The sequence below is a fragment of the Furipterus horrens genome, unplaced genomic scaffold, assembly GCF_987537825.1.
Source record: "Furipterus horrens unplaced genomic scaffold, mFurHor1.1.pri manual_scaffold_5, whole genome shotgun sequence".
NCBI lineage: Eukaryota > Metazoa > Chordata > Mammalia > Chiroptera > Furipteridae > Furipterus > Furipterus horrens.
In genome coordinates this window covers 192,803,601-192,830,641 of record NW_028327175.1, presented here as the reverse complement: position 1 = coordinate 192,830,641, position 27,041 = coordinate 192,803,601, and the positions used below count along the sequence as shown (strand labels likewise).

Sequence of the window (27,041 nt, the reverse complement as noted above, 5' to 3'; positions counted from 1 at the left end):
CTTTTCTATCTCATTTATAAAGGCCAAGTTTAGTCCAATTGCCAACTAAAGGGAGATGATTTTTCACATTCCCATTCAATAAATCCATCAAGACTGTACCTAGGATTAGCATGGTTTCAGGATCTGAGGGACATTAGGTTCCTTAATGTCCTGGCTACAGAAGGTAGATCTGAAAAAATATAAAGGGGAAAAAAAGGATATTAATATGATTCCATGGGGGCAAAGACATTGGTAGATCATTTAACTAATGAGTAATTATTTTATAAACATGTTTGTAAATATATTATTGATTAAATAATGTTTGTTTTCTTTAATTGCAAAATTTCAAGATGCACACATTTTTATACGAGTTGAGAATTGCAGATTATATGTGGGGTTCAACTACCACTTCCAAAATCTAAGCTAGGTTTGACAACGCCAAGAGAAAAGCAATACTTACTCATGTCCATATTTTCCAGATATATCTACCACCATTTCTGCTCCCAACTTGTTCTGAGAACGTCCAAATGAATGTTCTTTCCAAATGAATTGAATGCTTGTAACGTTTCCAACATTAACTTCTGTGTCAATGAATTTTGTATAAGTCATGCCTGGCTTTAGTGTTCCACTGTAAACAGAAAAGTAAGACTCACAATCTTGTACTGGGTAGTCGCATGCTGCAGTGACAGGTGTCTGTGTGTGCTCCATGGAAGAGAAAGTTGCATTTGCTGGCATTTGCTTGTGGGAAATCTCTTCATTCTACTCACATTGGTCAGCATTCCCAGAATAGCATGGTCCCGAGGCTTGAGAGAAGGGTGAGGTAAATGGGAAACTTGACTAGTTGATTTGGGGGGATGCCTAGAGAGGCATTATCTTGATGACTTCTCCATAATGATCAATCTGGTCTTGGCTTTGTAGTATCAGAAACCAGATTTTATTGACACTAGGAAATGATACTATCAATGATGGACTAATTGACCCAAAACTGATTTATAACTACAAGACTGTTTATCAGATTGCAAGGGAGAAATTCTCTCTTTTATTAACCAGAATATTCTCCTATTCCTTCCTTGGTGCCTTCTTTATCTTTATAAAAGGAACTGGGAATCAAAAGATGTTTTGGTGGGCAGGGCACTAGAGCAGAGAGAAGTGGGTTACCTGAGGCATACGGCATGTTTTATCCAAGCCAAAATTAGAGATTTTCTATTCCTGCTGTTTCCTTATTCCTTTGATAATTTATTGCCTGTCTCCTCTAACTGGAGCATAAGCTCCATGAAAATAGGACTGTGTCTACATCTCTAGCAATTAAAACAATTCCTTGCACATAGTAGGCATTCAAATGTTGAATGAATGAATGAATGAATGAATGTTGCTATTCCTATGGCGTCTTTTATTCCATTAGTTGTAGAACTAATAGATTTAATTACCAGAAGGAAAATTTCCTCTAAGTTGCTCCCTGAACTGCCTCCCCTCAGCACACACGGGACAACCCTAGATGGGCTGGAGGTGAATGCAGCCATACATGGCAGACGTGACCAGAAAGGTGGGCTGGGCCTGGGCATGAACTAGCATCCAGATGATCACTGGCTGAGCCCACATTTGTAGGCAGTGGCCCCAAGGCAGGATGGTGCATACAAACTCTGCCAGAATGATTAATCCATTGATACACCCTTCACGTGACGGAATAAGCACAAAACCTCTGCCCAATATTTGAAGATGATGAAAATCAAAGAGGCGAAACATTTAATCCATTCATCAGTTTGCAAAAGGGGATCATCTAATAAGTGTGTAATATTAATTCAAAAATGAATTACAGAATTAAGCAACGAAAGTGAAGTATGTAATACAAAAGTCCTAAAGGCTGATCAAAGAAAAGATTAAAGAAAACTCAAGATAAAAGGGGACCATAGCCCTAGATACACAGATGGATGTCTCTACTGAGTTTTTGTACCTTTGACTGTTCCAATACATGTCCTATATTTGTGGGTACCAGCGAGGTAGCGTATGACAAATTTGGCAATTAATATAAATGTCTTATTTTATAGGTCACTTGAAATCTACACAAATACAAATATATGCTGAACTTGTATGCTATTAAAGGGACTGGATAACAGGCTAACTGGGCATCTGGTTTACTTTCCTGTCGGCTTTTCCCCACTTGCTTCATTCTCTAGATCTGTATTTTCATGTGATCATTTCCTGACATTTTCTGTTTGTAGCTTGAACTGTGGAGAAAATATGTATTATGATTTCTATTTCATATCTGGGAAACACGAAGTAAAAGGGCAAGTCCACTATGACATGACAGACGGTGGTTTTACAGGCAAAGACGAGACAGAGCCGCCCTCTGAGCTCTCACCTACCTGGCTACCCCAAACTCCTCTGTCTTCCCAGTCGCTCCTCCTACACGGAGGAATATGCTCCCGTGAGTGGCACTGTCTCCACTGAGTCTGACAGATAATTTGTGCCTCCAGCCTTGGGAGAGAGAGAGAGAGAAACGAGGTGTTACAGACGTGTGAAAAGCACGGCAGCCTGAGCATTTTAGCGTAAGCGCAACTTGGCAACTCCTGCTGTTCAAGTGGAACGAGGCGGTCTGCGTTCATGAGGAAAACTCAGCTTTAGACGGTTTGAGTGAATTTGGTGAGAAGCTCCGTTTACAAATGTTCACCTTCCAATTTTCCACAAGTCAATAGTTTCATGATTATTTTAGAAAGAAAATTCTTCAGTTTTCCAGGCATTTTAGGACTTTTTAAAATGAAAGTTTTGTGTCTTCTTCTGTCCATTTCCTTTGCATTCTGTGGCATGTTTGACTTTCCACAGTCGGGTTTTTTATATGCCATAGTTTGACAACAGATCTGGAAAAAATCTAGAAACTCTATTGGGCAAGAAAGTCTGTGCTATTATAATTACTGCAAAGGTGAACCGAATCGTTGCTTCCTCTCCTGCAGGGACATGTGCTAGAAATGCCCAGTCAGTACAGGGCTGCCAGCACAAACCTGCCAGCAGGATAGATCCCTTGCAAATGGTCAAGTGCAATGTTAAAAAAAAACCGTAGAGCTAAACAGATTTTTCATTCTGAATTCTGGAATTGTTGCATGCAATTCTTCATAAGGTTTTCTGAAAAGCATCAGAAAGAGAAAAGAATCCTACCAGAGAGAATTTTCCTTCCTCAGCCTGTCCCACAGCAATAAGGCTCCCTCTGTCCCTTCTCCAGTGACACCACTGTCCCCAAGCTTACCAAAGGCAAAATGTGTGCTTCATCCCATGAGCCCCTTTGGGCCCCTGTCTCTTTTGACCATTCAGCATATTTGGTGCAGGGACTACATCCTTCCTTCCTCATGGCCTTTCTTTTCTGGGCTCCTTTCCTGCCCTACGCCACTTCCCCTTCTCCATCTCTGCCCCTTCCTCAGTCTCCTTGGCAGACGCCTCTCTCTCTGCTCTCTGTCTTCTCATTTGGAGACACTTGTCTTGGGTGATTATACCATTGACTTTCACAGCTCTGCCTACTGTCTAAATGGGGGAGACTCTCAGATCTCTATCTGTAGACCACAGCTGTCTCCAGAGGCTGCAACCCGCGCCTCTGACTGCCCAGTGGGTGAGTCCTAAAGACATCTCAAACCCGACAGGTTAGAAGCTGAACCCATCAATTTACTCCAAAGTAGCCTCTTTTCTCAGGTTACCACGTTCAGAATCTGGCCCATCATCCACTCAGCCAGAATGACCTTGACTTCTCCATCCCCCACATCCCTCATATCCAGTCACCAAGTTCCTTTCTGCTGCCCCCTCTTAACTACCTCTGTGCTCTCCCCACATCTCTCTACCTTTCTTCTTGGATTTTTGCAACAACTGTTCTTTTTCTAGTTTTCTCCCAGCTTTGTTGAGATTAAATTTACATGTAACATTGGGGGATTTTAAAGTGTATAATGTGATGATTTGCTATACTATGGATGTTGTAAAATAGTGACCACAATAAAGTTAGTTAACACATCGATCTCCTCACATAGTGGGGAGATACCACTGTTCTAACAGGTCACTCTGCCTCACCTTGTTCGTATCTAATCCACGCAGCAATAACTAGCAAGACTTTTCTAAAAAAACAAAAACAAAACAAAAAACAACAACAACCTGATAATCATAATACCCTTCAGTGGTTTTCCAAGAGCTCAAAAGACGAAGCCCAAACTCCTTCCATGGCGCACAATTTCACTATTTGCTCCATTTATCTGTCTGGCTGCATCTCACATTCCTTTCCTCTCAGTCTTTGTAATCCACGCAGGGGGATCTTTCTGTCTGCGTTCCAGGCAATTCCGTCTGCCAACAATACAGTAACCCCTCTCTATATTGCATCCTCACTGTATTGCAGGATTTTTAAAAATATTATATTTAATCATTTATCGCAGATTTTTCGCTCTATCGCGGGATTTTGTGGTCCTGTACAGTAAATACTAAAATAAATGTAAGGTTCCCACTTCGCAGATTTTCACCTATTGCGGGGAGGGCTGTGTGTGTGGTGTGTGTCTAGAACGTAATACCCACGATAAGTGAGGGGTCACTGTACTCCCCATTTCCTTCTCCCGCACATAATCCTTTAAGAGTCAGTTCCGAAGCTGCTTTCCCTCAGAAGGCTCCCCTGACCTGGTTGTGGAAGATCCTCCTGTCTCCTAACACAAGGCTTATTGAAGCTGAGATCCCCCCACCCCCTGCCATCTTCCCCATTAGCCAGAACTTACCCTGTTGCTCCTCTTCGCACCCCCAGGCTGTGGCCCACCGCCCACTTACTTAGTAGACCCTCAGTAAAAACTGTCAGAATTTAAGATAAGCACCTTAAAGCGTTACCATAAAACTTAGTTATAATACTTACGGGCAAACGGGGAAAGACGCCCCGTGTTTAAGAAATAATAGGCTCTATTAGGTTTCTTATTTTTGAGGTGAAACCTATCAGCAAAATGACCCATCGTTGGGCAACCTTCCTTGGGACAATGGAAGCAAGTTCCCTGGTAACAAAAAAAACAAGAGGTAATCAGAACTGTAATTAGAAATGTCCTTCAACAACCATGATGATATTTGACAATAATACATCTTTGGACTTTAAATAAACTATACGCATTTAAAAATGACTACGTTGCCCAATAGGCTATCCTGCCTGTTTTCAAAAACAAAACTAAACAACACAAAAACTGACAGAAAAAGGAAAACAGCCTTTTAGAAAAATGGGTAAACGACGTGAATAGACAACCCACAGAAAAGGAAACTCAGATAGTCAATGACTATGTAAAAGACGCCTCATCTTGCTAGTTGTCAGGGACGTGCTAATTAAAACAACATGCAGTTTCGTGCTCCGCAGCTTTGCAAAAATTCAAACAATTGGCAAATCCAAGCGCCGGTGAAGACACTGAGTGGGGGATTCTCATTCGCTTCTGATGAGAATATAAATTCACAGAAATCGCAGATAGCAATTTGGTAATGTCTAATAGAGATGGAATTCCCTGGCTGGTTTGACTCAGTGGATTGAGCGTTGGCCTGCGAGCTAAGTGTCGCTGGTTCGATCTTCCAGTCAGGGCACATCAGAGAAGGAAAACTCTGACTCCAAAAAACCTCCGCTGCCTTGCGGCATACCTCTTCAGGGGAAAGGCTAAGGGAGTAAACCCCGACAGAAAATCCGGAGCCGGAGTCCCTAAGGCGGTTCGACGTTGTAGTCAACACCGGCAACTCCTGCGGCGCACCTGAAGCCAAGCTGTATTGACTCCGTCTTTCCCTTGGACCCTTCAGCTGCGAAGAGAGGGGGGGTCTGCTGCATGGGCAACAGCAGACCCTCCATATCACCCTGCCCAGGCTCTGTAGCTTCAGCTTCACTGGAGAGGACACTCCAGCGTCATCGCAAGATGTCGATTCAACACGGGAGGAGACAGATCCGTGTCACTCCCGAGTCGGACTGCACAGCCATTCTCGGCGGTGCAGATAGACTCTTAAGAAGCTACACCATCGTCTCTCGAGACGGACGGCTGCCGACGACGACGACGACGACGACGACGAATAGAGATGGAAATGCCCAGACACTTTGACAATCTCACTTGTATTATACGCCACCAAGAAGCTTCCTCCCAAGCACACAAGGAGACACGTAGAGGCGTTTATTGCCAAATTGCTTTTAACAACATAAAACTGAAAACCATCGAAATGCACATTAGTGGGGGGATGAGGATATAAATTGTGGCTGATGCCTACAGAATAAATATATAGATCTATATACATCAGTGTAGGTTTCAAATTTACAAAATTTAATAAAAAAAGCAAACCCAGAAAGACACTTAGAGTTTGATGCTGTTTATTTGATATGTACCTGACTCACTTCAAATTCTGCTTTAGGGGAGGTAGTGAAGAAATGTAAGGTACTTAAATTCTCTAATTTTATTTGCTTTAAAAATTGAAAGCGAAACTAACAAGATGTTAACTTAAAAAAATCTTAGGTGGCACTCTTTGAGTATTTGCTGTTTTGGATGTATAAGCCATGGACCTTTGGGCTAGGACTACAGTAAAACACCCCATTAAAAACTTTCTTTTTAACCAAGGCAAATTCTAACAAAAATAATAACGTCTCACATTTACTGAGCACTTAACCCTGTGCCAGCCGCTCTTCTAAGCGCTTATGTGCATTTAATTCAATGAATCCTCACAAAGTTACTTATTATTGTAATGCTTTTCGTCTCCCTTTTTTACAGGTGTGGAAACCGAGGTGCAGAGAAGGTAAACAATGTGCCCGATGTTGCATATTTGGTAAATGATGCAACGAGACTATGGACTGGAGCAGCCCGATGCTAGCACCCCTCTCTTTTATTATTTTATTTTATTCTATTTTATATTTATGACTAGTTGGGTAAAAAGACAATAAAACATGCCAAGGACATGGACTCAATGTTCTCTGAGAGTGTAACCGTAACTTGCGTCATGGGGAACAGGAGTCTGAGGTTCTCCAATCTGGTAGATTGAACCTGATTATCTTGGATCACACTGTGAGTCTGAAGGTGTGCTTCCACCTGTGTGGTTCATGTCAGAACCTTTTAGCTGCTCAGAGCAGCATCCCGGCAGGTGGAAGGGGAAGGTGGAGGAAAAGGAAGTTATGGGGGGAATGTCAGTGTTTGGCTGTCAAGCTTTCTGAGGACAGAAATTCACCAGGGCACCTTCAGAGTACGAACAGCTGGCCCAGGGACCTGAGAACATGGCCGGAGAGAATCCACTTACCTTACTTCATAACAGGAGGGAAATGCGCATCCCTGTCCCAGCCCTGCACTTATTCACAGAGTGCTATTACTGATGGTGAACTTCAGATGGAGCCCCTTTGATGTGTTTCTATCCTGATTGAACAGTGGTCTCTAAACACAAGAGGGAAAATCTTTCCACTTCCTACTACAAAATAGATTTTCTTTCTCCTTTTCGTCGTGATGACTAAATGAAAACATGCTCAGCTCCAATCCGGCACCGTGGGCTTTACGACTCGAGTAAAATCAGATTCAGTATTTTGTCACATATTGATCTGTGTGGCACTCCTGCGAGCTATCTATGCCTTAGTTCTGCTCTGTATAAATAATTAAATTTTAATAAAATAATCGCAATGTTCCAAGTGAATAGTAACATGTTTGCTTACAGCTATTGATTGGTTCAGCATCTTGAGGCATTTTTTGAAGATGACATTTAAAATATATACATAGAAAAATTTTTGCCCTGGACTCATTCCAGTTACACAATAGCATCTAATTACTGCATAACAAATGGCCAAGAAGGCAAAATTGAATATAATGTTCAAAAGAGCTGAAACAACCAGAATACAAATAGTTGGTTTACTTATTTAAGCCTTGCAGCAACCTCAGTTGCTGCTCAGTACTCAGTACAGAATTTACTCTTTCCCAAAGCGGCAGATGCCTTTTTATTTTTAAAAAATCATTTATTTATTTATTTATTTTGTTTTGTTTACTTATTTATTTTTAGAGAGAGGGGAAAGGACAAAGAGAGCGAGAGAAACAGCACTGTGTGGTTGCCTCTCACTTGCATCCCCAACTGGGGACCTGACGTGCAACCTAGTCATGTGCCCTGACTGGGAATCGAACCAGCGACACTTGGCTCGCAGGCCAACGCTCACTTTTATTTTGTTTTTGTTTTTTTTTAAACCACAAACTCAAAACCCTAATTGTTAGTTGGCTGATCATGCCTCAAAAAATGAGCTGCTAATTAAATTCCACTGCAAAACGCTTTACTTACGGCTTTAAAAGATTCGTAGGATCTACAAGGATAAGCAATGAAAGCCTCAGGGTTGAGAACGCTTTCCACGTAGAAGCGGTGACTTCGGGCGTGGTCGCAGTCAAAGAAGGAAGCCACTTCTGTGAAAACAATGTCCAATGAACTGAGAGCAATGAACAGGTTAACTGATAACTGAGAGTAGGAACCACTTCTTCTAAAAAGTACCTTTAAATGACAATTTCCTGACTTGGGTCTAGACGCTTGGATATTGTAACAATATTACATAGCATTTTCTCTATACCAAAGGATTCTTCATGTGAATCTAAAGGGACATTCAAGCCAGGTAAATAAACAAATGCAAAGGTAGATGACTGTGCTGGGACACTGAGAGCCTCCAAACTTCCCGGATCTCTGACGTGAGCACTTAGCGCTTTGATGATCCCTGCGCACACAGCATCTCCTTAGACCAGGAGATGGAGACTATATTTTCACCCTCCTGGGTTGCAGGCTAGTCTTGTGGCTTCATTGGACCGATGGAAAGTGGAAGAACTGACACTGTGCAAGTTCTAGGGGACCTTCCAGCATCCATTCTTGCTCGTTCGGAACCCAGCCTCCACGTGACACAATCCAGGTTAACTGGCTGGGGAGAGAGGCGCCGAAGGATAACTTAAAGGTGAGAACAGGTACCAACACCCCAGACCTGGGAGGCCATCCTGGGCCCAGCCCAGCCCCCAGTGGGTTCCATCCCATGAGTTACCCCAGTGGACACGTGGCAAAGCAGAGTCTCCGCAGAACTCTGCCTGAACCTTGGGCCTCAGAATCCTGGGCAAAACACCACTGCTGTTTTCAGCACTATGGTCTATTACTCCGTAGGGAACTGAGACAGCATAATTTCACAAATGCAATCATTGGCATCATCTTTTTTAAATCTTTTTTTAAAGTATATTTTATTGATTATGTTGTTACAGTAGTCCCAATTTTTTCCCCTTTGCTCCCCTCTGCCCAGTAACCCTCTTCCCTCCAGCAATCCCACCCCCTTAGTTCATGTCCGTGGGTCATGAATATAAGTTCTTTGGCTTCACCCTTTCCTATATTGTTCTTAACATCCCCCGGTTTATTTTGTACCAACCAATTACGTTTCTTAGTCCCTGCAGCATTTCCCCATTTCTCTCCTCTCCTCTCCCAGCTGATAACCTCCAAGTGATTCCCATACCTATGATTCTGTTACTATTCTGGTTTGCTTATTTGAATTTTGTTTTTATTGTTTAGATTCAGTTGTTGATAGTTGTGAGTTTGTTGTCATTTTAGTGTTCATAGTTTTGATCTTCTTTTTCTTCAGTAAGTCCCTTTGACATTTCATTTAATAATGGCTTGGTGATGACGAACTCCTTTAGCTTCACCTTGTCTGGGATGCACTTCATCTGCCCTTCCATTCCAAATGGTAGCTTTGCTGGATAGAGTAATCCTGGTTGCAGGTTGCTTTTCACCACATTGAATACTGCTTGCCAGTCCCTTCCTGCCTGCAAAGTGTCCTCTGAGAAATCAGCTGATAGTCCTATAGGCACCCCCTGTAGGCAACTCTCCGCCTCTCTCTTGCTGCCCCCAGGACTCTGTCTTTATCTTTCACCTTTGGCATCTCAATTATGATGCGTCCTGGTGTGGTCCCCTCTGGGCCCAGTTCGTCCAGGACCCTCTGTGCTTCCCGGACCTGTATGTCCATCTCCTTCGCAAAATTTGGGAAGTTTTCTTCATTTTTTTCAATTCTTGCTTCCTCATTCTGTACTGGTTGACAGTTTTTTTTCTTCCTTATGTACTAAATCATTGATTTGAACCCCGGTTTCCTTTCCTTCACCATTGGTTTTGTGTGGATTTTCCTTAGTTTCACTTAGCATAGCCTTCACTTCTCCCCTTATGCATCTGCCATACTCAAGCATATCTGTCAAGCCTGTGAGCATCTTTATCACCAGGGTTTTGAATTATTCATCTGTTAGGTTGGCTAGTCTCCTCGTCGCTTAGTTCTCCCACTGGAACCTTGATCCGTTCCCCCTTTTGGGCCATACTTCTCTGTCTCCTCATTCTGACAGGCTCCTATGTTTGTTTGCCTCTGCGTCCCAGGTAGAGCTGTCGCTTCTGTTACATTGTGAGGGGCGGAGCCTTAGGGATTTGTCAGTACAGGGAGACCTGTTTCACCACGTTGTGGCACTGTGTGTGGGGGAGGGGTCTGAGAAGGAATAATGCCTCCTGCCCAGCACTCTCCTCTTTGCCAGGCACCTCTCCCACTTCCACCTTGGACTGGTGCCCCTCTAGCTGTTGCCCTGGCCGTCGTTCTCAGAGCAAATGTTCTAGGACATGGGGACCCTTTAAATAAGCAAACTCTGCTGAGAGATCCGCAGTTTCTGCCTCCACCCCAACCCCCACTGGTCTGCACAGTCAGAAGCAATGAGGCTTGATTTTCCCCAGTGCTGGGACTGTGGGCTTTGAGGTCCGGTGAGGAGCTGGGAAAGCTACCCAGGTGTCCTTCCTGACTTTTAAAAACGTGTGACTGTGCTTTCTGCTGGCCTGCTGCTGCCGCTGCCGCTGCTATTGCTGCCACCACAACGCATCCTCTCCGCCCCGGCTCCGCCCCTCCTACCTGTCCGGATGAGTATTTCTTCTTTATATCCTCATTTGCTGGACTTCCATGCACTTTGGTTTTCTGGAACGTCTAGTTGTTTCTAGTGTTGAGGTAGTTGTATTCCTTCTTAGTTGTTGAGGGAGACGCAGCGTGTCTTTCTACACCGCCATCTTGGCTGGAAGTCTCCTAAATCTTTTTTTATGGGAGCTTGTTTTACATAAGGTCTCTTTATATACAGACTTATATTCACAATTAATTGTGATTTAGACAAGATGGTTCATTAGAATATAGGGAACTCTGAATTTTAAAGTAATAAATATAATGTAAAATAGAACATTTTGAAATTTTAAAACTCACCTACAGACCTAACATGATTGATAAATGTGTTTTTAGCCCAATAAAGTTGTGGAAAATCTTATGTCTCAAAGTGATAGCTTATGACAGATGGCATGTTTTACTTGAATTAATTCTTCACAGAATTTCAAGTGCTCTGGGTATATCACTTCCTATAGTTATACAAAGAAGTCTTATGATCTATATTTTGTCCTAATAGGAAGGATTTTAAGTCATAATAATGAAAAATAAGAGAAGTAAGTGTTTTATAGGCCTTTTTTGAACAAATATTGCTTACCTGTGCTGGGTGGGGTTGGCTTTAATTTTGATTTTGAGTATCTGTACTTTCTGATTTTTTTAAAGTAGTCATTGCAAGAAGATACTTTTAATCATATTACTCTCTTAGTACAGATATAAAAACTTGTGTAATTTATCTCTAGCAAAGAATAAGAAATACAAGCTCCTCCCAATGTCATGGTTTGCATATCTTTCTTCTACATCAGCCAAATAGAAGATAAAATAATTACATCATTTAGATATTCTGACCACATGGGATTATTGTGGTGAGATATTTAAAATCATTCAGATATTATCATATCATCATATGCTATATTATTATGTATCATTACATTTTATGTATGTTACATTTTATTATTTACATGGTGATGATCTGTAGAGATGGGGAAGAATGGAATTCCCAAATAATAACTTTTTGGTGCCTTTTAACTAAGTGCCCTATAGATGTTATCATTATTGGAAACCACTATAAAAGATTAAACACTATTTGTTTAATTTATGATTAATTTAATTTGTGATCCAGAGTGGTTCTGTTAAAACGTAAGTCAAACCACTTCTCTCTTCTGTTCAAAATCCTCCCATACCTCCCATCCCACTAGAGTAAAAGCTGAAGTCTTGACTACCATCCATAAGGACCTGTATTATTGCCTTCTTTCATTGTTCCTTTGCTGACCCCATGCCCTACCACTCTCGTCCTTTTTACTTCACTCCAAGCACAACATGCTCCTCACTGCCCTGAACCTCCCAGATAGGTTCCTGCCTCAGGCCCTTTGCACTTGCTACTCTGCCCCTCAGCCTGGAATGCCTCTCCCCCAGGTATCCACACAGCTAACTCCTTTAGGTAATCTTTTCAATAAGGACTCCCTGGCCATCCTATCAAATATCTCCTTTCCCCACCTCACCCCTCCTGTCAGCAACACATGATAGTCCCGTTCCATGTTTTATTTTGCTTTCTTAGCACTTATTCTATTATTGTTTTCTAACAAATTAGAATGTTAGCTTTGTCAGAAAGAGATTTTTGTCTTTTGTTTTCATTCCTACATCTGCTGTTCTTAGAATAATGCCTGGCACCTGGCAAGCACTCAATACATATTTATTGACTGAAGGAACCCTCCTTGTTTTTATTGAGTAACTACAATATGCTAGACATGCTGTTACGTAACTAGACATGAAACTTGCAAATCTCACAATTAGTGGGAGCTCCATACATGGGACTCAATTTTGGGCTAAACTATATTTTTATATTATATTATATTATATCATATCATGTCATATTATGTTATAGTATAGTAGTATAGTATAGTATAGTATAGTGTATTCAAAATGATGTGGATCCTGTCCAAGGAGGGAGCTGAGTGAACATGTAACAGCAGACTTCATATTTTAGAATGTATTTACCTTGCTTATAAGCATTGAAATCAAATGTAAATAAAGGTGTAATTAAGTCTTCACATCCTGGCATATGTTTCCCTCCATTTGGGTAAAAATCAAGGTGTCCACAAGCATTAATTGTTCCGGCACCTGAAACAGATAAAAGCAGTGTGAGTTTTTCTGAAATTGTCCTCTTTGCTTTAGTGTAGTTCCTGTTTGTGTTAAAAACTTACCCAACTCAAAGAAGAAGCGAGCTGCATTGGTGTGAATAACATCGACGAAGTTGGCATCCGAGGGGTCCAACCTGACTTCATGGGGAGTGTTGTGGAAATATGGCCCGGCCGGGTCCAGCCCTAGAAAAGGGCATGGTTCTGGTTAACCAGTCATGTTCTGTTCAAGAGTGCATTGATGGTATTGCTATTTTGGAAGGATAGATGGGGAAGGCAAGGTATTCTTTCCTTTATGTTTTACATCAGTCAAACACCACCCAGGACAAAGTACACCTATATAACCTGAGTATAGCAGGTCTGTCTGGAAGAAATCCAACCATTGTTAATATAATAAGAACGGTTTGCACAACCTGTAACCGGGCAGCCAAGGAGAATAAACTGGAACGCACAAGTGTGAACACTGACGACTTCCCTGTATTAGTCAGTGGGGTTGGTAGACACCATTAGGTATGTACAGTGTGGCCATCACATTCAAAATGTCTGAGCAAGTAGAGCAACAGATCTGCGTCAGATTTTGTGTTAAGCTTGAACTTTCGTCTGCGGAAACTATTGAGATGATTCAGAAGGCCCCAGCTATGGGCAACTGGTGATTGGCTGCTTCATCATGAAAATGCACCTGCTCATGCATGACATCCCATGCAGTCTTTTGGCAAAACATCAAATCATCCAGGTGACTCAGCCCCCTACAGCCCAGGTTTGGTGCCCTGTGACTTCTGGCTTTTCCCAAAACTGAAGTCACCTTTGCAAGGGAAGAGATTTCAGACCATCAATGAGATTCAGAAAAAATACAATGGGGCAGCTTGATGGCGATTGGGAGAACTGGGTGAGGTCCCAAGGTGCCTACTTTTAGGGGACTGAGGTATCATTGTCCTGTGTACAGTGTTTCTTATATCTTCTTCAATAAATGTCTCTATTTTTCATATTACATGGCTGGATACCTTCTGGATGGGCTTTGTATAAATGCAGGGTCTGTGTACATTGCCATGGCAGATTACTACACATGAGTGAGAATGTGTGGCCAGACAATGCCAAACAGCTAACAAAGTCAGAAAAATCAAAGTGGCTCTTCTAGGTCTGTACATGAAATACCATGCAGACAATTAAGGTTATGGATATAGCGGTGATCTTGAGAGCAGCATCTCTATGCAAATAAATAAGTAAAAATAAAGCATAGGAGCTCTTTGGAATGTAGAGATGAATCTACAAAGCCTCATAGTTAAAGTGATAGAATATTAGTCCTCAGTGAAGGCTCACTTACTTCCACCTCATTATATAAGAAAAATGAAAAGCCCGAAGTGCAGTGAAGGGAGGTGACTCGACAAGGTCACTAAGTGTTAAGAGGCAAAATGGAGCAAGGAGCCAGGTGTCCAGACGCTTGGCCCATCGTCTCGTGTTCAAATCTCTAGCAAAATGACAGTAAGGTATCTAGAAGTCTCAAAAGTGCTATGACCAATCACATATCCACTCATTGACACATTCAACAATTATTTTTGAAGGACTTACTATGTGTCAGCGGCCAGAGCTTAACCATTTGGGAATCCGTGTTTATAAGTGTGTATGGATGTGAGTGCATGGATGTGTACACGTCAGCATAGAGGGGCTAATCTCTTCTCAAATGGGAAAAACAGTGCTCTTTACAGAGGAAAGAGGAGACTTGAATGAGCTGAGTAACCCCCATGCTATAGTCATGTATGGTCATTCATAATAACTCCCTGCCAGGTACAGATAATTACCATAGACATAGAAACTTACGCATGTCTTAAAATCTATCATATCAGTATTGTTTTAAACTAGTCTTATTATAAAGGTAAAACGTTTCTTGAGGTCTCAGTTCTTTTGTTTTCACTTAGAAAGAATATAGATTGCACCATCCAAATTATGTAAATTCATTGGATGTTCCGAGAGACTTTAAAATTTTGTTTTCTATATACTTGACAGGATAATTCACTTGGCAGAAAAAAAGATTGGAGTTATATGGTATCTGATTTTTGAAATAAGAATTAAGAGAAACAAACCTTCATGAGTTTATTGTCACCAGGTGTGAATTTTTAAAAGTGTGGGATAATGTTCTTTCCTTGAATTTATGATTTAAATGCCCTATGGGCTCTGTAGGCTCCATGAGGGTCTATCTTCACCAACTGTATGTTCTTCTTTGCCCTGGACTTGAAAACTTAGAGCGAAGGGGGATTTTTGCCACCCAGTGACTTCAGAATAAAAATACCATTTCACTATGCTAAATAAGAATGATGGCGGTGAGCTGCAATTGGAGCTGGGCTCAGAGAGCTGGGAGAAAAAGGAAGCTTTCAGCAGGAAAGCCTCTTACAGCAAAAGATTGTGGAGGCAAAATATTTTAAACCGAATTTGAAATTCTTAACTCTTTTAAAAAACTTTTTTCTTAACAAAATTTAAAGCATACGTGTGTGTGTACCGACTACATGCCAGACCTGTGGTAAAGGTGGAGTGAGAGAGGCTTTCTAAGTAGTTTGATGCCTATTGAAAATAATAAGCACATAAAAATTATAAGACTATGTGATACAATATTTGTACTTTCAAACGCAATAGAGGCATATTTCAAAGAGTCTGGGCAGCGCAGAGAATGAACTATGCCTGAGGAAGGCACGTTTGAGTTACATCTTGAAGGACAAAGAGTAGGTGTTTAGGACGCGGGAGAAGAGCATGCGCAAAGGCACAGAAATATGAAAACACATGATGAAACGTGAAATGTTTATATGACAAGCTAAGAAGCTTTGGGCCATGGGAAGTTTCAAACAGTGGAGGGGCCCAGCCTGCATTTAGAAAAATGACGATACTGTCAATTCTTGTGAAGGCTGGGCTGGGGCACCAGCCGTGAGGACCCACGTCCAGGCAGGAGATAGAGAAGGCCTAGAACAGTGGCCAGAGCCTGGAGACACACAAAGAGGTGAAGGAGACGTGGGACTGGTTGATTGACTGGTTGATTGGCGGTGGGGGATGCAGAGGAGGGAGAGGCCAGGGAACTGATATTTTGATTTCCACCCATCTGACTTGATTGTTTTGGAAGTCAGAGTGCAGGGAAGGCATATGATGAATTATTCTCAAAAGCCTAATTCATAGTATATGCTTTACTTTGCGACTTTAATTTTTAGACTTAACGGTATACCCAGGGGTATTATTAAACATCTTAGCAGCAGGGCCAGCTTGGGCATCGGCCTTAAGCACACCAGTTCCCTACGGCCAGCGTACACTGAGTGAGCTGTGACCCAGATGAGTCACGGACATCCTTCCTGAACCACTGGCGGGGCTCTAACTCCTTCTTTGTATCAGCAGGTATGGGACTGCAAAGCCTGGGATGTGTCATAGTTCAGTCACCCCCTACAGGTGGCCGATCATCTGGTTTCCATTACTTTGCCACCGGAGATAGCGCTGCGGTAAACACCGTGGCGCGTGGATCTGCACACTCACGCTCGGAACGCACGTCCATGTCTTAGTTTGGGTGAGTCATGTTCCCTCATATTGTACCCTTGCTGCTGGTGCTCCGTTCGGTATTCAGATACGTAAGTTTGTGTGCAAACAGATATGTACACCATTCAAGGCCCAGCGTAAGGGCAGGCTCACCAGTTATTCTTCCGAGGCCTGGCGTCCTGGATCCGGCTTCCCCGGCCAGATGAGCTCCCAAGCTGTGGCCGATCAAGTGCACTTTAGAAGGGGAATATCCAAACTGTTTCTGAGGGGATTAAAAAAAAAAAAAAAAACAGAGCAAGTATTTTTAAAAGAGCAGGCAGAATGGCTTAAATATGCTTAAAATAAGGAAGGAGCTGGCACGTTTCTCCCTCTCGCATGCAGGACCCCCACATCCACCCGTGTCCTTGTCTGGCAGAGGGAGAGCACATCAGGCAGGCCTGGTGGAATGCCTTCTGTCGGAGCCCCTCTTCCTGTGCTAAGGGACCTCATGGTCCTCGGATGCAGGACAAGAGCCCAGAGATGATATCTGTGGCTTCCAGGCCATGCCCATCCTTCCAGAGACCCAATCTTTCCGACACAGCCCCAGGAGGTCAAAGGCAACTCCTGCACATGCTGTTATCCACCTCGTCCATGTCTGGCTCTTTCAGTTTAAGGAGATTCTAGCAAATGTCTGGGATGACATGGGACCTAGAGGAGCCCATGGATCAATGAAGACCCCAGGATCAATGAAGATGTTCACAAGAACTAATGACTGGTTTTTCTCTGAAGAGGAGATTAATCTGATTGCATTCTTTGTATACGAAGACCCATTCTAAGTGCCTCCTTAGGATCTACTCTCCCCTGACAGGTGGGGGCAGAGAGAAATGCATGGGGGTAGTGAGAGGTACGTGGGGGCAGAGAGAGACAAATGGGGGCAGGAGGAGACCAGTTGGGGGTGGGCAGAGGGAGCCATGTGGGACAGGGGGAGAGACGAGTGGGGGCAGAAATGAGTACTGGGCTCCCTGACTCTTCTCCAGGCTGTTTCCTGATTGTGCTCCGTGTTCCGGTCTCGCCATCCCCGGCCGCCCATCTGAGTTAACTGCCAGTCGGGCCACTCCCGTCTCATTGCCTCGGATTCCCTCACAACACTGTGCCTACACCCTGTCTCATTCTCCAGGTACCTTCCTTCAGTGCCCAGAAGAGTCCCAGCTCACAGCAGCTACAAGGTAAAATATTTGTCAAATACATGAGCGAACCCTCCTTAAGAACCTGAAAGGGTCATAAACCTTTAGATTTTCCTTCACTGCATTTAATAGTGGGGAATTGCTTTCTAGAAGGGTAGAGCATGTAGAAATTTATGTGTCTCTAGGTATATCCCTTATAAATAGTGAAGTCTATTTTATGCTTTTAGAAAGTGTATAGGTTACAGTGTTGTGCCTGGACTCACCTCCAGACCTAATTCACTGCCATAGAACCCAATTTCTGTATGAAAATGCACTTCACCTTCTAAACAAAGAGCACTCATAAGGTGGAAATAGTTAATAATCATTAAGGATAGGTTTACAATGTGATGAAAACTAATAGCTATGAACCTACAGGCAGATCAAGATAATGACCTTGAAGGGGGGAAGGTCAGGGGAAGCCTTTGGTGAGGAGCTGGTGAAGGAACACTGCCACCATGTGGTGCTTTGTATAACCACAGGCGCTTGTGCAAGAAGGCACTTTCCTTTTCTGGCTACCACACACGAATGCTTACTATTTCACGGGTTCAGTACTTGTGTAGGAACATGAAAAGCCCATAAAATTGCCCCCAATTCAATGAATATAATTTAAAAATAGTAAGTCTTCTTACCACGAGAACATCAATAAAATAGGCCACCTCAGCCCCAGCCACGCGGAGATTGTTTACAGCATGGATGTATTCCAGGGAACCGTTAATCCAGTCTAAATTAATGCAGTTCACATCTTCCACTTTTAGCAGCACCTGGTAGCACAGGGTTAGTTTAAGTGTTACAGAAATACGAATGAAAGAAAACCAAAGTGACTGGATAATTGATTCCATAATAAGAAATGAGACCAGCAGGGCCCTGTCCTGACCCTCTTAGTTATATGAATTTATTTAATCCTCACTTGAAGATAAGGAAACCGAGGCACAGGTAGTTTAATTAATTTGCACATGATCACAGAGCCAGTGAGTAGAACCATGATATGAATTCAGACAGCCTGATTCTACCACACTATGGGGCCTTATAAATAATTGCTTGTATGTTAGCAATGTATGAATCTTGAGTATAAGAGAGGGCTTATTTTCTTGAAGTGAACTCAGACATTTTTTCCCTTCAACACAAAATTGATCATACCATTCAATTTTTTGGAAAGGTGAGAATTATCAAAGAATAATTTAAAAACATGCTCCCATTATAATTTATGCAATTCATAATAAATTAAAATAAATGGGAAATGGATAATTAACTTCAGGCTTTGGAACCTGGACAATGTGAATAACTGAATGGAGGATTCATGAATATGCATTACTACCATGCAAAGGACATTCACTTTAAAGATAAACTTTCCTACTGAAGAAGGGTTTGTTCACATCATACATTGCACATGTCTTGCTGCCATTTTCCATCTGATTTCCACCCAGGTATGTTGATATGAGTCATCTTGTCTGTTCTGAAGTACGAGTCTTGGATAGTTAGATAATTAACTGCACTGATCTCCTGTTTCAAGTGAAAAGAGATTAAGGTGAAATAATAATTCAAAATTATTTAATATTTAGTAGAATTATTCTAAACTGCTAAAAATCTTCCACTAAATTTAATTTTTAACAACCTCTTTTAATACATTTTTACCAAAGAAATAGTCACTAATGCATATTGCAAAAGTACAGAAATTTATTAATACATCATAAAACGCAATACACAAATTTAATCATGAGGAAGGGAAACAAAAATGTTTGGTTTTAAAGCAATGTTTGTAAGGCTAGGTTGGGTCAGTTTCAATCAGAATTTCAGAAGCCTTACTTTTGGATAGCACTTCTCACTTGTCATTGTAATTCATGGGCATTGTCTTACTTGAGACTTAGAAGCATGCTACTAGGGTGAAAAAATAGACTATACACCCCACTTTATGAGTGAGGAATAGGGGTTAGAATCTCACCGCATGGAAGACAACAGCATTATTAAAGACTATTTTGTGTGATTACATTAAATATTCTTTTGAATTTCATATATTTTGTTGCATTGGTTTTATAACCAAACTCTCCAAGACTTTAGAATACTATGAATTTTGTTATTAAGAGGAAGATGAAAAGGCACAAGTATGAGCAGTTCTTTTAAGACAAAAGTGAATAATCAGCAAATAGCAAGTCTAACAACAGTGAACACTGTAATCAGAAAGCCACACATTTAGAGACCTATGAAATGTAAACAAAGAGCCTATTACTAGCTGCCTGGGCTTAATAGTGATATGTCATCAATCAGACAACTTTCTGGCTAACGTGTATCTCCGAGACTGTAAGCAAACAGTTATGAGAATCAGAAGTTGGTTTACAGAGTAATTACACTAGAGCCGGCCTGCATATCTGTCTGTGTGCCAGCAGTTGCTCTGAGAGTTGTGTTTTAGAGAGCAGCTCATCTGACCTTCACAACACAGTGAGGTAGGTACTCATTTTGCAAACCAGGAAGGGACACAATGGCAGATGTCAAGTCACGTATCCGAAAGTACTGTCGCTAACGCGTCCTGAGTCGGGTTCAGACATGAGCTTAACCACTGGGCTCTCAAGTCGTGATGAGATCGTAGTGTTCTCTGCTGACAGGACCCCAACCAGATGTGGGATTTGCTGAGGCAGGAAATAAAATCAATTGTATTCAGGCTCGTCGAAAGGACTAACCTACTAAGTAATGGAATCTAAGAGCAAAAACATTTGTCTGTCTATGCATCTAAGAGAACCCAGATGTTCATTTCAACTCCAGCTGGAGCCCCCTATGAGGAGGAGCTGCCTCCAAAGCCCCGGCTTGGTTGGAAATTACTCTGTCCAGCAGAGGTTTCACGAACAGGGTGGAACAAACTTATCCAGGACGCTGTATTTTGTTGTGGGGGAAAGGCAGGTGGCTGTTCCCTCTAGTGGAGAAAGTGCAAGACCTCCATCCCTCATGCTTTTTATCGAGAAGGGTATGCAAGGGAGATACAGGGTCAAAATTCACAAATCATCAATAGCTTTTAGGTGCTTGGATTACAGTTGACAATTACAGATTACAGGTACCAATATAGAGGGCACAGTGACCAGTCTGTGTCAGGGTCTATTAAACATCTTGACGCCACACTGGTACTAGGTGAAAGGTTTTATACATTCCTTGCTAGAGATAGTTTATAGTTAACTGAGAGATAAGAAAAGCAGAGCAAGTTCTGAAGCATAACAAGCATTCTTTCAATCCAATTCCCATGGAAACCCTCTGAGTTGCCTTCGGTCCTGTCTCCCACACAGCCTTCCAGTGTTCTGGTGAGACTTAAAGACACCCTGGGGAGGGGATGGGGGCCGCTAGTCTGGCTCACGGCCGGGGTTACAATTCCCGAAACCACAAGGAGTGGTTCCCCACACCCCTAAACACCTGCTATATTCCTGTTTCTATATCCAAAAAACCTATTTGGGGGAGGAATTTAGTAGAAAAAGTTTGTTTAGTTTTTCCCTGTCAAAAGAATAGTTGTAAGAAGGAAGACCCTAAGCAAGTGTCAAAGTGGCACTTGGATAAATATTGTGGGATCTGAGTACCCTCCACTATCACAAGAGCCTTGAGGAATTTAATGAAGTAGAAAAGGTAGAAAAAACATTTTGGCCACTTCTCATTTCACCTGGCACACCCCTGTAAGATGGCACACTGACCCAGAAAATGAGAAACGCCAAATATCGTGGGATCAAAAGAAGGCAACTGGGGTTCTGCTGCCACAAGGAGAGAAACTAAAAAGGGTGTCTGAACAGAACAGGCTATCCAGCGAAAGGGCTATTTAAAGCGTTGATGATCAACTGGGTGTCTGGGTCATTTCTCTTAACATTCTCACCATCGAGGAGTCATGGAGCCTAGTCAGTATGAGACCAACCCATTCCACAACTGCTGACTACGTCACAGGTGATCTCATTTCCAGTAGCTCAAAGACGGTCACCAATTGGGTGTCTTCCAGCCTTGACAATGGCTACAGGCACAGAAACTACCATTATTATGCACGTAGCTGGGGGTTACTGTGTTGGACAGCACACTACTGAGTCATCTGCCGGTCACCTCCGGGCTTTCCCAGTGCCAGACAAGAAGGTACCTTCATTCAGCCCAGGGTAAGTGTCCTACAGCCTCTTTAAAACTCTCAATGGGGCCTCGTGACTTGGACAGTGAAATCTAAACTCCACAGGAAGTAGTTCCACGGTTGGTTTCTAGTCAACTTTTCTAGCTACCTCTACGTTTGAGGACTTCCTTTCTGTCCCCAGTCTAACCCCGTATTTGCCCACGTCACTTTCTTTGCCATCTCCCTGCCTGTGTCTCCTTATAAGAACCCTGCCCATCCTCAGGACACAGGACACACCTCAAATGCATGCCCTCCTCAGAGCCCTTCCTGGTTACCATCTCCACCCCCAGGGGGAGGGTAAGCTCTTCCTCACTGTGTTCTCGGAGCTTAGATCACAGATCATAATTCATGTTGCAATGAAGATATTTGATTATATACACTGTTCCCCCTAATACAGTACACTAAAGACACTGTCTTGCTTATTCAGTTTAATACGAGTACATAATAGGTGCTGTGGCTCGATCACAGTCTTGCCTGTGGAAGGCTCTCAATATATTACTGGACTAGAGACCAAATTTACCTCACATGAAACAACATCTTCACAGAAATTTTCATATTTAAATACTAGTGCAAATAATATGAGAAGAAAACCTGGCTCACAATTGTAAAAAGAAATCTTGTACTTGCCTTGAAATCAATAGTTTATGCCAGAATAGGTTTACTGCATCTGTCTTTTATGTCTGTAGCTATGGCTTCTGTTTTAGAATACAGGGATCCCTCACTGATCACGGGTATTACATTCTAGACCCCCCGCGACAGGTGAAAATCCGTGCAGTAGGAACCTTACATTTATTTTAGCATTTACTGTACAGTACCACAAAATCCTGCAATAGAGCGAAAAATCCGCGATAAATAATTAAATATAATATTTTAAAAAATCCCGCGATATAGTGAGGCCGCGATAAGCGAGTCGCGATATAGAGAGGGACTACTGTAGTCTATTGTGAAGGCAGCGAGTTAGCTTACCTGATAGGTTTTGGGGTTGTGTCTAGTGTAGAGCAGGAAGCGGGTGTTGATCTCCTCTGGAGACCAGGGCAGACCTGCGAACTGCCTTGACAAAGTCCCGGTCCATGGTAAACCATCTTTAAAACACCCCACCCTTTCATAGCAAACTTCTTTTCCTGCAACAAAAACATGGGGTGCCAGTATAGTAGGAACCAGGCCCACAGAGGGGCTGTGTTTTCTAGTCTGAAGGTTAATTGAAATTAGCCTTTAAGCCAAATAGGGTAAGTCAATTAGTCTTTAAGTCTGTCTCAGGGAGAGTCGCTTCAAAAAATGCTCCCCCCCCCCCCCGCCTGCCCACCCCAATTTATGACCATGACCTTGGAGGTGGCAGTGCTGCAGATGAGAGAGCATGGGCTTTGGAATCAGACACTCATGGCTCTGAGCAATTATTTAACCTTTTTTTGAGTCTCATTTTCCTCCTCTGCAAAATGAAGATAATACCGCTTACCTTACTGCCTTGTTATGAAGGCCAAATGAGCTATAATATGGGAAAGCCCTTGTGATTGGGCCAGAAACATAAAATGAAATACTGAGTTTCTACCTTTACTTGTTGGACTGAAAGCTCTTGAGAAAAGGGATTTCTTTGTCCCCAGAGCCTAGATGTCTTATGTATGTTTCCTGAGAGCCTAAATGAGAGCAAAGTTTCATTCAGTTTTAACCAAATTTCTTTCTTCTGTAGCTCACTTTACTCACCTCTAAAATGAGAGGCTTTGGGGAAACTAAATCTTAATCATTTCTGTCATTCACTGACTCCGATTTATTCTGACACTATGACCTTTCATTTTCACTCGTTTAATACTCAAAAACAAATAACTTCATTTCACACTGTTTTATGGAGGGGTAGTTCAATTTATTGAACTATGATTATAATTTATAATTAGTTATTCAGTTTGTGATTGAATTATTTATTCAATTTATTGCCATTACTTATTAAATGTATTGTAATCTATTCACTTTACAATCATTTGTTAGTATCTGTTAGAGTTGTTTGAAGACTTGAATTTGAGGATTTTCTTTTATCACTTAATAAACAATACTAAATAAGACTTTCACTCTCAAATCTGCCAGCATTTAACTTCAAAATTTTAGGAGATTTCATATTCTCAGGAATGAGATTCCACATCGATGAGAAGAGGAATAATAGGAAATTAAAATTATTTTTAATCAAGTAAATGTTCATACATTAGAAAAAATTGTACAGATGAACAACATTCCCTGCCCACCTCCAAACCCAGCTCTCTTCCCAGAGCTGACTGTTTAAAACACATGCAGTTCCTGTGGTCCCCTGATGTCCGTATAATGTGGTGACACAACCAAGTCACAATTTATCAACTTTACTCACAATGATCTACTAACTGTTGGCAATAATCAATGAGGATTTAACCCACCTATTCCCTGGATGAGCCAAAACCAGAGCAAGAGGCAGAATCCACACCAATTATTTTAACTGTGTGAGTCCAATAGAACGATGATTATTAATCAGGTTTTGGAGAACGGAAGATAGAGGGGGCAACTGTAAGTAGCTCAGAGGGATTAACTGCAGAGAGCAGCTACTAGCTCCAGGGCTGGCAGAAGACATGGAAGAGGTTGAGTTGTTCAAATGTGGAAACTTGGGGGCAGGGCTGCTAGATGGGGGAGGGGGTGCTGATTCTCCAGAACTGGGGATCGGGCCCCTGCAGAGGGGCGCTAGCTCACTATTGCTGGCATCGCTGAGTGGGCATTGGGAGGTCAGTTCAGGGAGCATCAGACAAATTGTACAGTAGAACCAGCACCTGCTACTGATCCGCACCTCATAGTCCTGTAAGCTGACCCACTCCCTGCCTTTGCAACATGAACTCTGAAGCGCGGCCACTTCTCCCTCTGGTCCTCCCTTTCTCCTCCGCAGGTGTGTCAGCTGCACTTTGCTTTCACACCGTCAACAATGAGAACACTCAGACTTTGTTCTGTAATCATCATTAAGTCTTCCATGTTTTGTCTGTAGTCTGACTCCAAAAATAAATAAACAGAATTTAAATGATTATGACTAGATAAATATTTGTCCTTCCAGAGCCAGCCAGTATGCTATAATTACATTTCCTTCTCCTCACGTCCGTTGCTCAGATTCCAGTCTCTTCAAAGGAGGATGACCACATGAATTCTTTTTTCTTATACGTGAATTGCTCAGGATTGGTGCCATTTTAGTTTGCTCCATATTTGGATCATGGCTTTCCTGCGTCATTTTTGTTTTCCTGGTTTCTCTGGTTGCCTTTGTTTTCTCTTGTTGGAAGTGTAAACATGCCTCCTTCAATATAGCCCTAGTGCAGCTTCTCACCAATACATCTCCTGGTGCAATCCATTCTGTGTTTCTTTTCTTCTTGAAACATACATATATCCAGATCTAATTTGGAGCAATGATTTCACATTTGGATTTTGCCTTTCTAATACAATCTTCAGTTTTTCCTAGGAAGTCCAGCTGCCTTTATTTTTTTCATTCCATGACTTTACCCCTAAGTTCTCAACTACATTATCCAGTCTATGAAAGAGAGTTTGGATTTTGAAATGAAGACTGTTGTTAATATTGCATGTTTCCTGTGTTTTAACTGACCAGGGTTATTGGTAATCATAAAGGGGAAATACCATAAAGAGGGCATAATGTTAGAAGAAACTAGCTTAGATTGAGGATACTGATCAACATCATAGGTATTAAAGCCCTTCAGGAAAAAATAACAAGTTGAAATTGGAACAATTACTTAATGGCCAGTATAACAAATGATAGGTTCAATACTGAACTTGGGTGGTAAGAACAAGCAAAACCAGTAACTGCTCCATAGTAAATGCATTAACAGTCCACGACATAAACAATACAAGTTGATGAATACTGAGTTAATGTATAAGAAATGTCCACAGACCAACATTCCTTCTCAAAAATCATGACACAGATGGAAAAAAAATCAATGTGGGAGTTCCAATCAGCACTAACCACTTCATTCATTTATTCACTCATTCATTTAAACATTTATTGAGCATCTACTGTGAGTCAGGTACTGAAATCAGAAATCTGTATTTTCTGATTTACTGTCACATATCAGTTTTAGATATGAAGAAATCGAGACTTCATTGGGTAAGTTACTTGACCAAAGTCAGTAAGTGGCAGATCTAGGAGCCAAGTAGAAGACTATCCAGAAACGTCTTTATTATTGGAAATAGAGGCTTCATAATTACTCTTCAGATTCATTCAGTATTACAAAATTGATGCATTTTCCTTAGATAATTTTATGACAAATAAATCAAGATATAAACAGAATTCATATTTCAAAGTCCATGTCAATTACATTTTGGATATGGATATACTCATGTTTAAGAAATTTATTATAAGTTATGAGTCTTACCTGTTGACGTGCCAAAGAATAAGAATGCAGCAATCCAAATTCCAAACATCTAAGTTGAATTTTAAAAATCACATAAAATCTTCTTGAAGATTTTTACTTGTAAAGCCACCTTGCTTTAAAACATTCAGTGGCTTTCTTCAAAATGACACCGCTCACTGTTGAAGCTGTAGGTCCAGAAGAGCACAGAGCTAACAGCACCTTGAATTCTATGGCCTGCAAAGGGAATGTGTCGTAGCCAGACACCCGACTTCATGTGGAGAGAGCTAATTAGTGGGGTGTGGCTTGCATTGTCTGACTGGTAATTAAAACTTCTGACGTTTTTCTGTTTCATCATTAGTAATATTTTGGTAAGGCACAGACCAAGTCCCTCCTGAAAGTTCTTTATTGATTTACTTCCTTATTTTTGTCTTAAGCAACAGAAATTTATTTTAAGGCTTTGGGATGCTAAATAACAAACATTGAAAAGATTAAAAATTTCCAAACCAGGATTATACACGTTGAGCATTTTCCCCCTAACTCATTCCTGAGTGCAGACATCCACTTAATACAAACATACCCTATAAAATGTGAGTTTAATGATGAACATGCCGAACCTGCCTGTCTTACCTGTGTGGTGATATAACATACTCTAGAGCCTGATCATGTGGGTCCAAATTCTGGTTCTGCCACTTATTAGCAGTGACTTAGGGCGAGTGAGCCTAGCTGAGCCTGTCCTCATCTGTAAAGTGGGGTAATCATGGTTCCTAACTCAGAGAATCATTTAAGTGATTGAATTACTTATTCTATGAATAGTACCTAGCACACAGTAAGCGCTATATTTGGTGTTAATTTTATTACTGTCAATTTTCATCTATG

The 27,041-nt window shown here is 41.7% G+C and overlaps 1 protein-coding gene across 1 annotated transcript; it reads right to left on the bottom strand.

The window, feature by feature from the left end:
- PNLIPRP3 (pancreatic lipase related protein 3) lies at window positions 1–26,245 on the bottom strand. Its single transcript, XM_090279562.1, has 12 exons — window positions 26,187–26,245; window positions 22,780–22,934; window positions 19,080–19,199; window positions 18,329–18,460; window positions 16,651–16,759; window positions 13,060–13,179; window positions 12,854–12,976; window positions 8,233–8,351; window positions 4,841–4,973; window positions 2,343–2,454; window positions 440–607; window positions 1–169 (listed from the first exon to the last, which is right to left on the bottom strand). The coding sequence occupies exons 1-12, from the start codon at window positions 26,233–26,235 to the stop codon at window positions 106–108; spliced, it is 1,404 nt and encodes a 467-aa protein (XP_090135688.1). The 5' UTR covers window positions 26,236–26,245; the 3' UTR covers window positions 1–105.
- Window positions 26,246–27,041: the final 796 nt, after the last annotated feature.

Bases quoted from the DNA above. Each gene is read 5' to 3' on its own strand.
- PNLIPRP3 (XM_090279562.1), bottom strand. From the start codon at position 26,235: ATGTTTGGAATTTGGATTGCTGCATTCTTATTCTTTGGCACGTCAACA. The intron at 13,180-16,650 runs GTGAGCCTGCCC...GCCCTTTTCTAG, and splicing joins AGGCCTCGGAAGAATAACTG to GGCTGGACCCGGCCGGGCCA. The intron at 170-439 runs GTAAGTATTGCT...ATATTTTTTCAG, and splicing joins TCTGGAAAATATGGACATGA to ATCTACCTTCTGTAGCCAGG.